The 16,493-nt window shown below is 42.1% G+C and overlaps 1 protein-coding gene across 7 annotated transcripts in view; it reads left to right on the top strand.

Moving 5' to 3' along the window:
- Positions 1-560: 560 nt before the first annotated feature.
- The window catches only part of pcdh19 (protocadherin 19), an 82,918-nt gene continuing 66,985 nt past the window's right edge, over positions 561-16,493 (top strand). Inside the window, exons 1-2 of one of the 7 annotated variants that reach the window (XM_081611710.1) lie at positions 561-3,819; positions 9,275-9,407. In XM_081611710.1, coding sequence (XP_081467836.1) covers positions 1,688-3,819; positions 9,275-9,407 — 2,265 coding nt within the window. In that variant the 5' untranslated portion in view covers positions 561-1,687. Of the gene's footprint in view, positions 3,820-9,274; positions 9,621-16,493 lie in introns of all 7 variants that reach the window. The other 6 variants (XM_008420595.3, XM_008420594.3, XM_081611708.1 and 3 more) reach the window with 6 other exon arrangements.

Genomic DNA, 16,493 nt, shown 5'->3' with positions numbered 1-16,493 from the left:
AGTTAGAAGAATAGTTTGGTCCTGTGTTTCTGTCAGGGTTTCCACCTCCAGGTCTGATCTCTGGTTCGGAAAATGCCACCAGCTCTACTCAGAGGTCCACAAACTTTTTTTTTTTTTTTAATGACCAAAGCAGTGGGCAAACGAAGCTTTACGGTGAAAAATGTGGCTAGAAGTAGATTCATGGCGCTTGTTGCAGAAGAGGAAACGAGCAAAATTCTGTAAAGTTACCCCTGGTAACCTCTCCTCTGCGCCTCTGCTGCATTAAAAACACGATTCTTCTTTTTTTTTTTCTCTGTACTGTGGGCCCCCGTGAAATCCCTCTCAGAGATCCACTCCCATGGTGACCCCCCCGCCCCCACGTCCCCACAGAACCATACTTCTGGAAGCAGCCCTAACGACCATCTAATTTCGTGTTTAACGTGTACACCATAATTGCCTGTAGAGTCTTCCATCTGCAGGAGAACAGGTAGTTGGCCGCGTTTCATTGCTCTACTTCGCCCCACCCACCAGCAGCTCCGGCCCTCCTGAGTAACCCCTGATTGGCTGAGGGGATTGCGGGTCCTGAGACTGAGCGCTCAGCTCGGAGCTGCGCGTCTGCCAGTGTGCACCAGCGAAGCGAGAGGAGCGCTTGTTGGAGTCAACTAGACAGCCTACTGGCAACGAGTGGAGATTTTTTTTTTTTCATCCCTCTCTGCCTCAGTCAGGCTGGATATAGGCTACTGTGCTTCAGTTTCTCTGCAGCCACACATAAGATGCGTTTTGAACGTACAGTAAGCTCTGGCATCGCCTCATCCCAACTGGCTGCATTTTCAGCGGATTCTTTTTTTCTTTTTGTGCGCCTGGACTATTGACTGGGATCTGTTTTAGCCTTTCCAAGCGATATGCCAGGGAATTAATTTGGAAGTGAAAGCTTGAAGACTTGAGGAGGGGGTTGGAAGAAGGACTAAATCTGCTGGAAATGAAAAGGTAATCGGGAGTTTGAGTGATGTGATGAGACATTCCTTCAACTGCACCCCTTTTACGCAAAAAAAGATATCCGGACTGTTGAACATTTCACTGCTTGAAGATCTTCTCTTTTTTTATCTTTCATGAGATGCGATTTTCAAGAGGATTTTTTTAAAAAATTGCTGCTTCTAATTAAAAAGAGTAATTATTTTATCCACAAAAAAAAAGGACGACCTGAATATCGACCCCCTGTCAGGTCGGGGCGGTGAAATTCACACAGACTTTTCAGCCACATCACTCCATCTGCGCGAAAGATAAAGATTTCTGCGGACTTGAGTCTCTGCAGCATTTTTTTTCTCCTCCCTTTTGCTCTCCTAAAAAAATGGACACTTTAACATATGAATCGTGCGTAAGATCAGTTTTCTGCTCTATGGGAGCTGCGCGGATTTCCACGGCTAAATCCCAACTGTAAGAAGATTCAGCATGTTTTTACTATTCTGTCGCGCTCAGTGTTTCTCCCGCTGCAGCAGACCGGAGGATGTGCTCTGCCTGAGAAGAATCAAATAGGCACTTGTTAGAATTAGAGCTCACTGACTGCATATAGAAGAGACTTTCAATCAAACTTAGTTTGTTTTGTTAAAAGAGATGATTTATCTGCGCGTTTTTTTCTCCTATTTTTGACGCGCATCCTTGTGCGTAATTCTTCAGAAAAACTCAACAGGTTCAACAGCAAGCCCTGGAGATGGAATTAATACAACTAGCCTCCGTTTTCCTTTTATTCTGGGTCGGAACTGAGGCTGTTATCAACCTGAAATATGGAATAAACGAGGAGATGAAGCCCGGGTCGGTGATTGGGAACGTTACGAGGGACGCGCTCAAGCAGGGATTTCAGATTGCGCCGCAGCCTCCTTACTTGAGGGTTATTTCCAATTCAGAACCGCGATGGGTGGAACTCAGCCCGGCCGGGATTCTTACAACCCAGATGAAGATAGATCGGGATGTAGTTTGCAGACAGAACCCGAAGTGCATTATTTCCCTAGAAGTGATGTCAAACTCCATGGAGATCTGCGTAATCAAAGTTGAAATCGAGGATTTGAACGACAACGCGCCCCGGTTCCCGACGAGCCACATTGACATAGAAATTTCCGAGAACGCATCCCCTGGTACCAGGTTTCCCCTAGAGGGTGCGAGCGATCCGGACTCGGGGATCTTTGGAGTGCAGTCCTATTCCATCACCCCAAACGAGCTTTTCGGACTAGAAATAAAAACTAGAGGGGACGGATCCAAGATCGCAGAGCTTGTCGTGCAGAAATCTTTAGACAGAGAGACCCAGTCCCACTATACGTATGAAATCAGCGCAGAGGACGGAGGAGACCCTCCGAAGATAGGCGCGGTCCAGTTAAACATTAAAGTGATAGATTCTAATGACAACAACCCCGTTTTTGACGAGCCGGTTTACACGGTGAATGTGATGGAGAACTCCCCCGTCAACACATTAGTCATAGACCTGAACGCCACGGATCCTGACGAGGGCACTAATGGAGAGGTTGTGTACTCGTTCAACAGTTACGTCACCGAGAAAACGAGGGAGGCTTTCAAAATTGACCCCAGGACGGGGATCATCACCGTCAACAGCGTGTTGGATTACGAGACCACGAAGATCTACGAGATCGACGTCCAGGCCAAAGATCTGGGTCCCAACTCCATCCCGGCTCACTGCAAAGTCACAGTGAACGTGATGGACACGAACGACAACCCACCTGTGATCAGCCTGCTCTCGCTGAACACGGAGATGGTGGAAGTGAGTGAGAACGCGCAGCGTGGGTATGTGATTGCGCTGGTGAGGGTGTCAGATAAGGACTCGGGGGCCAACGGGAAAGTGAAGTGCACCCTGCAGGGCAATGTTCCCTTCAGGCTGCAAGAGTATGAGAGCTTCTCCACCATTCTGGTCGACGGGAAGCTGGACAGGGAGCAGAAGGACACCTTCAACCTGACCATCCAGGCAGAGGACAGCGGCATCCCTCAGCTATGCGCCACCAAATCTCTGGTGGTCAAAGTCACAGATGAGAATGACAATCCGCCACACTTCCTGAAGCCACACTATCAAGAGATGGTGATGGAGAACAACCTCCCAGGTTCCTGTCTGCTGGCTGTGTCAGCAGAGGATCCAGACCTGGGCATGAACGGCACAGTCTCCTACTCCATAGTCCCTGGTGAGATTAAGCACATGGATGTAAACACATACGTGAGCATAAACCCATCAGGCCGCATTTACTCCATGAGGTCATTCGATCATGAATACACCAGGACTTTTGACTTCAAAGTTCTGGCAAGAGACAACGGCAACCCGTCCTTGTCCAGCAACGCCACAGTTCGCATCGTGGTGCTGGATGTCAACGACAACACGCCTGTGATGACAAACCCTCCGCTGGTCAACGGCACAGCGGAGGTCTCCATCCCGAGGAACGCCGTGGTGGGGTACAGGGTGACCCAGGTGAAAGCTGATGACTATGATGAAGGGGAGAACGGGCGGCTGACCTACACCATCTCAGAGGGCGATAGGGCCTTCTTTGAGATCGACCAGGTGAATGGAGAGGTTCGCTCCACCAGGATGTTTGGGGAGAACGCCAAGTCCACCTATGAGATCACAGTGGTGGCCAGGGACCATGGCAAACCCTCCCTCTCTGCCTCGGCCTACATCGTTGTGTACCTCTCTCCGGATCTGAACGCCCAAGAGACCATCGGACCCGTCAACCTGTCTCTCATATTCATCATCGCCCTGGGCTCCATTGCGGCCATCCTCTTCATCACCATGATCTTTGTGGCGGTCAAATGCAAGAGGGACAACAAGGAGATCCGGACATACAACTGCAGGTACTGAATGAACACAGGAAATGTGAATGTCAGGGTTCCTACAAATGTTCATATTTTTTTCTAGACTCAAATTTATAAATAGTTCAACCAGGCTCTGATATGAAAGGGGCCCTGGGCAACCGGGTCCCTCGGGCCTGATATTTATGTTCCTCTCAAACTACATCAGCATTTTAAAAGCACTTTTTGTGTGTGTTTTCACAAATACGACAGTTTTTTTATTACTGTATTTTTATAGTATTTCATGTAAAGTAATCAGTTTCAGATTTGATTGATCTATTTTATATTTTCAGCTTGATATAGAAAATAAAATAAATTTACTGTAAAAACTTTAGTTAAGCACAGAACCTGTGGTCAGATATAAACTTTAGAGTCAAATTGACTCTGATTCTGGTTAATATGTATTCATTCAAAAACAGGTGAAGGAAAATGGAAATAGCAATTAAAAATATGTTCAGGGTACAAGTGGCAGAAATATATAAATATAATTTTGATGAATCACTCGTGCCGCCCCTGACAGAAGAACACCCTGGGTGGTGAGCCATATATATAAAAGAAACTACAACTGGTTTCGATAATTCTTGTAACATAAAAATGTGGATAGTTTGAGTACAAAATGTTCCTCCACATTCCAGAATAACAACCCAATTCACAAACAGAAGATCCAGGTAAAACTGAGGAAAAAGAAATCTGGTCAAATGGTTGCTGTGAACGTAAAAAGCCCTTTATTTTTCAGAAATTAAGAATATTTTAGATAATGAAGCCAGGAATCTGTTTTTCTCCAAACTTTGTCAATTTAAAATCAGATTCCAGATTTTTACAGAGTCTGGGAGTTTATCACAACATTTTGTATTTTTGAGCCTAATTGGCTTTTATTTTCTGTAAAATAATGCTTCTGAGGGCTGTTTTATTTTTATTTTTGGCATATAGACACTTCAAAATGCCAGTACAACTTGTCAAATAAGACTCAATATGTTGTCCTACATTAAATACAGACACTTTAAATCACAGCTGGTGATGTGGGCTATCTTTTTGTTAAGAAAAGGTTTCCACACCCATTCAGTATCAAACCCTTATCAAAGAGGCTGTAGTACAAAAAAAAAAAAGAAAGAAAGGCGAAATGTAACAATTTATCTTAATTTAAAATTTTTTGCCCTCTACGAATGAATCAATGAAAAAAACTCTCTTTTTTTTTTTCAGAAATTGCATTTTTAAAATATTTAGATAAATCAAAAATCCTGACTTTTTCCAGACTGCGTAGGAACCCTGGAATGTGTGTGAATGTGATTGTGCCAGTTGACAGTGCATTGCTTTTTTATCATGCAGCATGTAGAGGCCCTGTATGTGAGGACTGCAGATCGTTTCTCCCCCCCTCCTCTCCCTTTTCTCTCTCTCCCTTCTCGGCTCCACAGCTGAAGTAGACCTAAATGAACCCGACTGCTTTAAATCAGACACATTCTGCTGAGGCCCACTGTTCTGCATTAAGGCAAACGGTGATTGATGGATTTAATCCTTCCATTGTAACCAATTGACTCATAAATACGACGGTTCGACTGTCATGTTCAATTTGCGGATGTGTTGCCGGACAATTAACGTCCTGCTGCCTCAATGGCAATACGGGACATTTATTATTTAACGTCCACCGTGGCTGATTGGCTGTTATCAGCTTTAATCTGCTGTGATTATGGACGGTCCTCCAGGATCACTCCGATTCCCCTCTGTTTTCATCAAGGCACATCAGAAGGAGCTACTCTAAAATAAATGTAGGAGATTAGGCTTGTGCTTTAGAAGATATTATCAGTTACATCAGTGTCATGAACTGTTAGGAGGCAGGTTTATGGGTAAAAGCAGTTGATTATTCCCCCCTCTTTTGATGCATTTCTGCGAACTCTGTTTTCTTCATCAATCTGAGCATCAGCTCTGGCTTTGATTTCCCTGCATGTGCCACATTACCACTGTAAAATTTACATATAGATTGGATTTGAGAATTTAACCTGAAGCTATAGTCGTATTTTGTTCCTGACATAATTTTGTTGATTTGAGGTTCACCTCATTATTTTTAAAAAGAGAAGAAATGCAGAAAAATGAGCATAATAGTGATCAGATTTTTATTTCTACTGTACTGATTTAAAGTTTTCCTTTTCCCAAATGTTTTCAGCTGACAAGATTAGATATGGAAATTAAGTGCTTCTTGACGGAAAGCATCAGAAATGATTGCTGCTCCACATTTGAGAGTTGACCCGGAGAAGTCATCTTTCCTGTCTGACTAAAAATACTTTTCCAGATGTAATTTTGAATTAGCTTTGATTGAAAATAGAGGGGAAAAAAAATCTGTGAAGTTACAGCTTGATTAAAAACATTTGCTCTTATTTAAATGTCACTCATACATTTTGCGCAGCGAAGACACGGTGACAGACAAACAACAAATTCGAAATTCAAAACTGCTCCCAGTACTTTCCTCTCTCCCATTGTGAGCCCGTCTCCCCGCTGGGAGCTTTAATCAGCGCTGATGTGCTCTGCTTCTCAGTCACCACCTCGAATATGAGGAGCAGTTATCTCCAATTTATTGCTTGTCCTCTGTCAGTCTGTCTCGCTCTGAAGTTCTCTCTTCCAAGATTTCGATTTGGGCATAAGGCGGAGAGAACATGTGAAAACAAAGGATGGGGAAAAACAGAGGAGAGATGTTGTATTTTCTACCAAGTTCTTCCTTCTGCATCAAGAAGGAGCTGATTGAGGTTACGTGCTTGCAACAAGACGCAAATGAAAAGACAAACAAAAAAAAGGGATAGCCCTGGTGCTGCACTGGGGTGAATACCAAAGACCAGTGTGGCTGAGTAGAGCAGGGAAATTTAAGAAAGTGACAGGAACAGAGATTGCAATTTCACAGATATCTCTATCCTTGTTATGGAGCTAATAAAGGACATAAGCCACAGGGATTATCTTATCGAGTTAGATTCTAGCTTTCAGAGTTTGACTCTGTAGAGATTGCAAAGTAAAATTTGCAGCAGAAAAAAAAAACACCAGACATGATGGTAAATATGTCCTGTGAGGGCTGTAGTCATCACTGGACTACTTAACATCTGTTATTCTGTGGAAAAAACTGCAAGGCTCTGCAAAGAGTAGACATTTCCCCCAATGTGAGCATCCTTTGATAAAGCTAGCTCTGCTGCTCATTTGCTCTTATTAAAGTCAAAATGCTCAGCTTCAGTTTGCAGAAGTCACAGAGAGCCGTCGAACAAATTTGAATCTGCAGTTCTATATTGCTTGTGGGCCTGCTTGCTAATGAAAGAAAAAACTGGAATCAGTGAGTGTTCTGTGCTTTGAATATGATTGCATATACCGGTGGTGCTTCTCAGGTTCACTGTGTTCCTTTTTGTTTTGCTTCTGTGGTTTTGGCATGTTTGCATTTTCAGCCTGTTTGTGACATGTTGATTGTTGAGCATGCAAATGCAAACAAACATTTATGACGGCTCCACTGCAGGCCGGGTGTGGTGGGTCACCTCTGTGTGCCGTTCCACACTCGTACAGGGGCTTTGAACAGGGCCGGATGTCAGGAGGAAGAGGGCCAGAGCCAGCCTTGGTGTCCCGTCCACACAGGTTGCTTTCACTTCATGATTGTTGCAACAGAGTAATAGGTACACATCGTTTTGGAGGTGTTTAGGGAGTACTAGTAATTTTTTTGCATTGCCATTTTGTGCCTTAGCAGCTTTGCTCATTTCGTACCCGACTACTTCGGGAAAGAAATGGAGCCATCTGACAACCGTGTATAAATGTGTGCCTTCCAGAATGACATTTCTGGCCTATTTTGACAACCAACAATTTAAAGTAATACTTGTGCTCTAGAGTAAGGAAATGAGGTTATATGACTGCAATAAATTATACATGTCAGCAGGAGGTCACTCAGTAACTGGAGTCTGACCAGGGCTCAAAATGTGTCATATTTTGTAACTCAAAAAGAAGATCGGAACCAAAATAAGTAGAAATACAGTAGACATTCAGAACATCATATTCAATTATGTGAGATATCTGAGTGTTTTATGACCATTTATCTCCAAAATATATAAAGGTTCTAAAACAAAACAAAAAGCTTTACAGACCATAGTTTATAAATATTTAACTGTATAGAAGTTGGAGAAAAACAAAAGTCTTCATGCATATTTATGAAGCAAAGATACAGCGTTACAAAGGTGCATTTTGACTGAGTGTTTCTAGGCCTTGTCCACATTAAAATAGTGTTTCTGAAACAATCTTTGTAGTTGTCTCTTCTAAAAGGTTTCTTAAAAAGATGGCACATTTTGTAGGAATGTTTTCTTCCATACAAAAATGAACCCAAACTGGTACAGTATCGAAGCGCTTATCAGTAACTCGGTCCTTAAATACACCAAAACAAAAGAAGGCGTGCAATGAAAATGAAATCCAACAAAATTGAAACATTGTCGCAGTTCTAATATTATGCAGCCCTGGAGTATGTATATATTTCTGTGGCTGTGTGGTTTTGGACTTTTGCCTCAGTTTACTTGTACCATCTCAAGTACCCCTATCATGCTTTTGCAATTCAAGAGCAAGGAAAAAACAATGCCTTCGGTAAACAATGCTTCAGCATCAACTTACAAGGTATTTAACACTGTAGTGTACATAATTTATTGGATAAAACAAGCTACCATTACACAGTATGCCACAACCACTCCTCAAAGATTGGAGCATCAAAAAAATAAACATTTTTAATCTCATGTAAAGCTATGCAAACGCTCTGTCTGTGCTGATGAAAATATACCAGCATGGGAAGCTTGAAAGTTAAACTGAATCTGATGCTTTGCTATGTATGTTTTCTGATTAGTTTGGCAAATAAATTACCTGATTGTCTAGGGATACTCAAAGAGCATTGATTTTATATTCCAAAACAGTCAATTCACTGCACTGCAAAAACACAAAATCTTATGAAATATTTTCAATCCAGCTTCTAAGTTAAATATCTAAAGACAAAACTAACTTACAAGTAAGTTTTCTGCAAGATGTAGGAGCTTATTTGAACTCAATAAAATAAGCTCCTACTTATTAAGCTGTACTTTTTCTATATTGATGAAAAAATACGAGTTCCTACTACTAGTTTTGCAAGAAAAAGACGAGTGTGTAACGCTACAGCTAAAGTAACACACCTTGTCCTGATGCAGCGCCACAGTGAGTTACTCACCCTTGATCCCAATACATGTACACCATTAAGAAGGGAAGCACAAAAAGCAACACTCAGATTTCCTAAATGACTTTATGCTACACAGAATCTGCTTCATTTCCTCATGACACCAACAACAAGTCACGGTAGAAAGCGGCAGCAGCTTTAAGTCCGGCCCTGGCTACGAGCTTTCGTCTGGCACCCCACCCAGCATGACCGGGCCGAGGCTCTTTGACTGTGTGGGCTTGGTTGGGGAAGACAGAGCACTGCTTTATTGAGTCTGTTCAGTTTCTTCTACTTGCGCAGGGTGGCGGAGTACTCCTACGGCAACCAGAAAAAATCCAGCAAGAAGAAGAAGCTGAGCAAGAACGACATCCGCCTGGTGCCGCGAGACGTCGAGGAGACAGACAAGATGAATGTGGTGAGTTGCTCATCTCTCACCTCCTCGCTCAACTACTTCGACTACCACCAGCAGAGCCTGCCACTGGGCTGCAGGCGCTCCGAGAGCACCTTCCTCAACGTGGAGAACCAGAACTCACGCAATGCGGCCCCCAACCACGGCTATCAGCACTCGTTCACAGGGCAGGGTCACCAGCAGCCAGACCTCATCATCAACGGCATGCCACTGCCAGAGGTGAGATACAATCCAATGTGCTATGTCCTTGATCTTTGGCTGGACTGCCTTTGCCTGTCGGGGGTAAAAGAAGGAGAAAATTGATTTAACGCAATGTAGCGGCAAGGAAATATCTTTGAACGTTTAGTTTTTTATCAAGTGTAATTAGAAGGTCTCCTAGGTCAAACTAGACTCTAAGAAAGCAAACCTCTCTCTCAACTCAGCCTATTGTCTAGACGTATTTGGAGTTCAGTTGCATCAAAGCACATTGTGTCAGGGAAATATTTGTTGCTGATGGAAAAGCTGAGCTATTCAAAATGGCGATGTGTCAGTGGAGTGGAATCCTTCAAGGCATTTCAAGGTGCCTAAAGGCTGGAGCTGACCTGCGATCAGAACGCTTTGCTAAGCACAATCTGGAGGCCTGACAAAGTGGAATATTTGGCCTCTCTAACTGCACTTGTTTACCTTTTCTTTCTTCTTTTCCTGTCTTTGTTCCTTTGTTTGTCCCTTCTTTCTTTCTCTCTTCCTTTCTCCCTTTCTTTCGCTCTCCATGTTCGGCTGTGTGCTGAGCCTCTGCAAAACGAACAAGAGTTTGTGCACCTGCCAGATGTATTGACTCGGCTAATCAGCTCCTCCACACATCATTTCAGGGGCTAACAGAAAGAGTAATCATTGCTTGAAACTGTATGTTGTCCGATTGGCTGCAGCGTTTGCCGCATGGCTGCTCGAATTGCCCTGACGTACCACAAGCTGCTCCGGCAGAGCAGTGAAAGTCTGGCTATTCAAGCTGACAGGTGTATGCCGAGCCGCTGATCTTTAGTTTATGGATTTCTGCATGTATGAACTCGTATACTGGATCCTTTTGGCAATCTCCCCCTTTCTGTTCTTGACCCACTTCTCTCATAGGGAATAGGGACATTTATGTGTGTCTGAGAGAGAGGGAAAGTGCATTAGGCCATGTGTTTTTATGAGTTTTTGTACTATGCTTGCTCATAGAAAAAGCTCCACCGCTTGCACACACACGCACACACACGCACACACATACACACACGCACGCACACATGTACACATCTTCCTGAAATTGATGAGTCCAATCTCCGCTTGACATTCAGTGTGGGGAGAGTGGGGCGTGTTGGCTTGGGAGTGGGGGTCTTAAAACAAGAAACAGGATGGATATTGATATATTGAGCGGATGATCCAGAGAGATCCAGGCGCTATTGGACACTGAGGGGTCAATGAGACCTACTTACAGGCATGCTGATTTACTGGGCCTGTCGGAGCCACTCTGGGTGAGCGAGTGGGCTGGAATAACACAGGTGGAAGGGATAAGATGCTGTTTTTGGGGTGTTACTTTGTGGTGGTCAGTGGATGTTTTATATATATGGTGGGTCAGGGTATCCCACAGTGTCAGTGTCAGAATTGCTTTACAAAAGGAGGGAAATTCCCACCTGTTGTCCAGTTGGCTGTATTGAATAATGGAGAACGTATCTGCCCCAGGAAGCAAATTGGTCAATTATTAAGAGGCAAACAGTGTAGAAAAATAAAAGAAGTAGAGGGGAATAGGTTTTGTTCATCCTACTTAGGTGTTCAGACAATTGTATATCAATTAGTTTTTCTTCTTAAATGAGTATTTTCTCTTGTCATAAAGCGGTAAAATCCCTCATATAACTTTATTCAATTGTGTGCTACTTTCAGAAAATGTCTATTTAACCCAGGGCTGAATAATATGGCTGAAAAACCTATCACGATAAAAGCGTTTCAGTCTAATTGTCAATATTGATAATTATTGGGGTTTTTTTTTGTTTTAACCTTCCACAGTTTTCACTCTATTAAGTTGTTTTTTAGTTTTAAACAGACATGAGGCACAGAGGCAAAACCTTAAACTGCTGCTCTGCAAGTCACTCAACAGGTTGTTGCTAGGTAACCAAAGAGTGAGTTGCTAGGTAACCAAAGAGAGAGTGAGTTAGTTGATTCCACTAACCTAATTTAGCTCCTGTTGAGATGTTAAGATGTTTCTCTGCCTATATCTCTCATTAAATATGGAATATTCTATCAGATGAATTATCTGTTGATATTGATCACACGTCTGTCCTGATATATATTATTGATTTATTGTCCAGCCGTAATTTCACCATATATCCACTCATTTTGGTTCCAGTTCCTATTTGGGTCAGCTGACTTGCATAAAATAAGACATACTGGGATCTCCTGGTCAAACCTTATTAGCTCCTGCTGCTTTTATGTGGGGGCAAAAATAACACATTTCCTCACAGTAAACTATCAAAGCAGGAACAAAATGCTTCCCTTTTCCTTCAAAAAGTTGTGTCTGAGACGTACAAAACAACAAAGGAGGAGAAAGTGAGGGGATGTAATGACCAGCACTGAAGTAAACAACAAACAAATCCTAAAGTATTACATGCTGTGTACTTTTTGCGGATCATTTCCACCATTTCACAGCCAACTAACTAAATATTTGATACCAGTGCTCAGAGATAGAAAGAACTGCTTGCAATGTTGCACGTCTTGCAGCTGAAGCATCCAATAAAACTGCGTTAGACTCAGGATTAGGACTCCTCCCGTTATTTGTGCCGGCTAATGAAAAAGAGAAGAGGAAGACAAATAGGAGAGGAGATTGATTTTGATGATTCATTATGCAAAGCTCGGAGTTGTCTTGATGGAGCGGCGTGAGGGCAGATAGACAGATAAGGAGGGTGAAGCTGGACTCTTAGTGCCAGGTGTCCACGTTTTCACATTTTCTAAGAGCCAGTTGATTGGCTTGATAGAGGCGGGAGCTGCTTAGCATGCAGCCGCCACCTCGCTCCTTCTTACACTTGATGTTGACAAACATCTCTTTGACCCAGTCTGTGCACATTTTATCTGGCCTGAGAAAAGCAGCTATGTGTGTGGGAGATGTGCAGAGTGGCAGCAGGAGCACGCCTCAGCCTCCAGCAGAGCCGCCCCGCTCCACACCAGTTGTCACTGTTTCCCCTCCTCCCCACTGTGACATTTGCAAGAGACAGAAGCATCCGGTATGTACAGATGTGGCTCTTGAATAAAAAATGTGCTTAGTTTAATTACAATACCATTTGTAGAGCAAACAAACAACAGCAGCAGCAGCGGTGGAAAGGCTGATAATGGTTTTGTTGTTTGGGTTTGAAACCACTTGACCTCACAGGTTCTCGACCCAAATCCCTCTGACTGGTTAGGGCACAAGTGACTATCTGGTTGTGATTAGACTGCATCCTCTGTACCTCTACAAATATAAATTCAACCGGAGGGCAACCTTAAAAATACACATGACTCATTTTTTTTACTACTTTTAACTCATTTTTTATTATAGTCTTGTGATTTGCAGTGCAAATACAACAAGTGCAAATACTAGAGATCCACTTCAGACATCAAGCTGATGAAAACATAACCATAATAAACTATATTTATGCTATTAATATTAACCCTTTTAGGCATGAGTTATGATCCTTTATGTCAGGGTTTTTTTTTTTCAAATGTTTTTTTAATTTTTAAGGCATAAAAAAGCGAAAGAAAAACATTTGTTTAAAAAATTCTAGGATTTTTTCCCCCTAGCTGATCAATTGTAATTTTCTCCAAACACAAAGTTGTTATTTGTAAAATACATCAGCAGTATTAATCTGGGTTACTTGATATTATTTTTACCTGCAAGAGTTTTCTACGGTACAAGGAGGGACTGGATATTCCTGAGTTGCTTTTTCGTCTGTTTGCCATATTGGATTTAACAAACAAATGTTCTTGTACTTGCAGTGGATGGCCAGTAGTTTGGAGTGTGATGTACTAATGTCCACATCGGTGGTCTGTGTGCATTTATAACATAAAAATCCACAAGAAACACAAGAAAGTGGCTGTTAGATGTCTGTCCCCTGCAGTGACCGCCATGCATGAAATGGTTATATGTTATATGTATACATATGTACATGTATACATGTACATCAGGATGTCAGTGTTTCGGATTAATAACATGTATACATGTGCATGTATACATGTACATGTACATGTATACATGTACACGTGCCTGTATACATGTACATGTACATATGCATGTCTTGACATGTAAAAAAAAAGGTGCAGTTTCCTTTTAAATTGCTTCTAATATTCAGGTTTTGGAGCAATGCTTCTTCATGGCATCTCTGATCCGGTTCTCAGTGAGAGCATCCACAGCGAATGCCTTTAACTGCATTAACTGGCCTTATTTCTTTAGTATTTGATTTCACTTTGATTATTGTTCCTTTCTTCTCTATTTCTCTTTTTTTTTTAAATGAGAGCTTCCCTTTGGCCAATCAGTGTTTATAAAACTGAAAATCAACCGTTTCTGGTCACCAACCAGATTTCCTGGTTTGCAGGGACGGTTGTGATTATTCTCATGTAAATAAGGATACAGCTTTTTGTTTATTTTTAATTTATGTGTGTGATTAATTCAGAGTTGTGCTCTGTTGTTAGCTTATGTGGGCCAGCGAGCATCCTGCTTATTTCCGAGCAGCTGGAGTCTGGCTTTTCCTCTTTAAGACACGCAGACGCGGCAGAGTCGGCCAAGATAACAGTGACAGGTCTCCCTGAAGGCTTCCTACCTGCAGCTACATTGTGTGTATTGCATTGTCCCTTGTGACAATGTAAGCCTGTAGATACCTCCTTGAACATGACTATCCATTGTCTTTTAAAGCGTCAGCTGTGAGATGTTTGTGAGACCCGCCTGTGGTAGCACTAATATGAAAGCTCACAGGAGAATAAAGCTGTCTTCCATGGCTTAATTATAGTGAATCACTTGTTGGGGGGGGAAGACAATTATACAGTAAAGGAATGGCCTTTGGCTAGAATCTGTTTTTGAATTTGTAATTCGCAGTAAGGCTTCTCACACCTGTGAATCCTGATAATGAGCAGAGCAGGAAAATGAGCGATTTTACTATATCAATTAACATAATTCAGGTAAGAGAGTCATGATTTTTCCTTTAGAAGGATGATAAATCAATCTGAAAAAGATGTCAGGTGAATTTATGAAAGCGTTGGCTGGAGATCGCCCTGCATCGTGCAGGATGTTCAGTATTCATCTGAGACCGAGTCCCACGAGTAAAAGTTATCTGACAACTGGAGCGTTCTTCCTCCAGATGCTCACTGTGCTGCTCACTTTGGGACCATTTCATGAGTTTTACCGGTTTTCAATCGTAATTTTAACGTCACACAGAAATCAGTAACATATACTACTAAAACCAGTCAAAACCAACTGGAATAGAAAAAAAAAAGTTAAACAAATCCGTCAACATGGCGGCGCTCATCGTGTTTTGTTTTGGGGTTTTTTGTCCGTGTGAGTATAAGGATGTTTTTGGTGTTTATGTGGGAGGAACAACAGGGAGTGGTTCCGCCGAGGCTGTTCCTTCACATTGGGACAATATGCACGCGGGCATTCAAACGTGTCATATTGAGCATGCAAAATAGATGTCATGCTGTCAGTGCATGCTACACATCTGTTAAAGTGCCAATCTCCCCCTACTCACTCACTCATGAATTCACTTCCAGGCATCATATTGCTTTTGTACGCAGATATTTATATGAAAAAAGGACGTCAGTGTTTCGGATTAATAAACATGAGCGAAAGCAAGAGAAAAGGTTTCAATATTAATCAAACTTTAGCGCTAACTTTCTTTCTTTTGTTTTTAATGTGACATGTGCACAGCTGTTGCATAAGTATTCAGAGACTTTGAACTTTTTCCACACTTTTTCTGACAGAAGAAAGTCAAAAATGTAGCTTTTCTGCAGAAAAATCAATGCTGTCTATCACAAGGTGGTGGCAGCATCATGCTGAGGGGAAAAGGGTGAGAGCTAAGCAGAAGGCAACAGTGAAAAAAAAAACATTTATAGACTGAAAAAACATACAGCCAGAATGAACGTTGATATTTATTATTTCGAATGGCCTAGTCAAAGTTCTGATCAATTTGCATTTTGTAGAAAAAGCGTCATTTCATCCTACCACTTATTGTTACGCACTGCTTCGTGTTGGTATGTCACATAAAACCCCAATAAAACAGTCAAGTTTGTAATTGTGACTCGACAGTGTAAAAACACTGAAGAGGAACGAATATTTTATATTCTTATCTCAGCAGATGTTCGATTTTAAAACAACAACAACAAAAAATCATATTAGCATTGTGAATCTTCTGAGTAGTCGGGATAAGTTATTCTCTTTCATTTCATCTTTGCAGATTGATTCTTGCAAAATGCCTTAGCTTTGTTTGTTTGTTTGTTGTCTTCAGCAAGCTGTGATTGACATAAAGTGGAGGACATCACTGCTGGCTGAAAGTGTAACTGGGAGAAAAACAACACAGATAGCAGAGGAGCAGAAATTGAAAGCAGAGCCTCCTCTTTCTCTCATCGTGTCTCGTCTGTCTTGCTGTGGGTGAATGCTTGCACAGACATCCTTTAAAAATGTATAAGTTTATCAGCTTTATATATAAAAATACGCAAGTCCGTATAAGCCTCTTATCGCTCAACAGTTTGTCAGAGACTAATCATGACAGATATTCTGCAATAAAGGAAGAGCTATAGAAGTCTTTGATCTTCTTCGGCGTGTTTTTAATATATATTTTAGCATTTTGAAACCTCGGGAGGTGTATATCGCAGTCTTTAAAGTCTCCTCCTTCTCGAAGCAGTTGGCAAATAATCTTTCATCACCTTTAGTTTCAGATGAGCGCCGATTTAGCAGCAGACGAACTTGTTAATTATTTAGGGAGGTCATTTGTAAGGCAACGATTTAGGGGGGAAAAAACGCTCCGCTTTTTAAGTGTCACTGTTTATAAGGTGAAATAAAGCTGTCTGCCACCAGCAAATTAGCAGCGTGACAGTGATGGACTCGGCATCATCCACCGCTGGCTC

This window comes from Poecilia reticulata, chromosome 10 (assembly GCF_904066995.2).
Source record: "Poecilia reticulata chromosome 10, P_reticulata-male-v2, whole genome shotgun sequence".
NCBI classification, from domain to species: domain Eukaryota; kingdom Metazoa; phylum Chordata; class Actinopteri; order Cyprinodontiformes; family Poeciliidae; genus Poecilia; species Poecilia reticulata.
The sequence above is the reverse complement of the archived record's forward strand: the minus strand, read 5'-3'. Positions and strand labels throughout refer to the sequence as shown.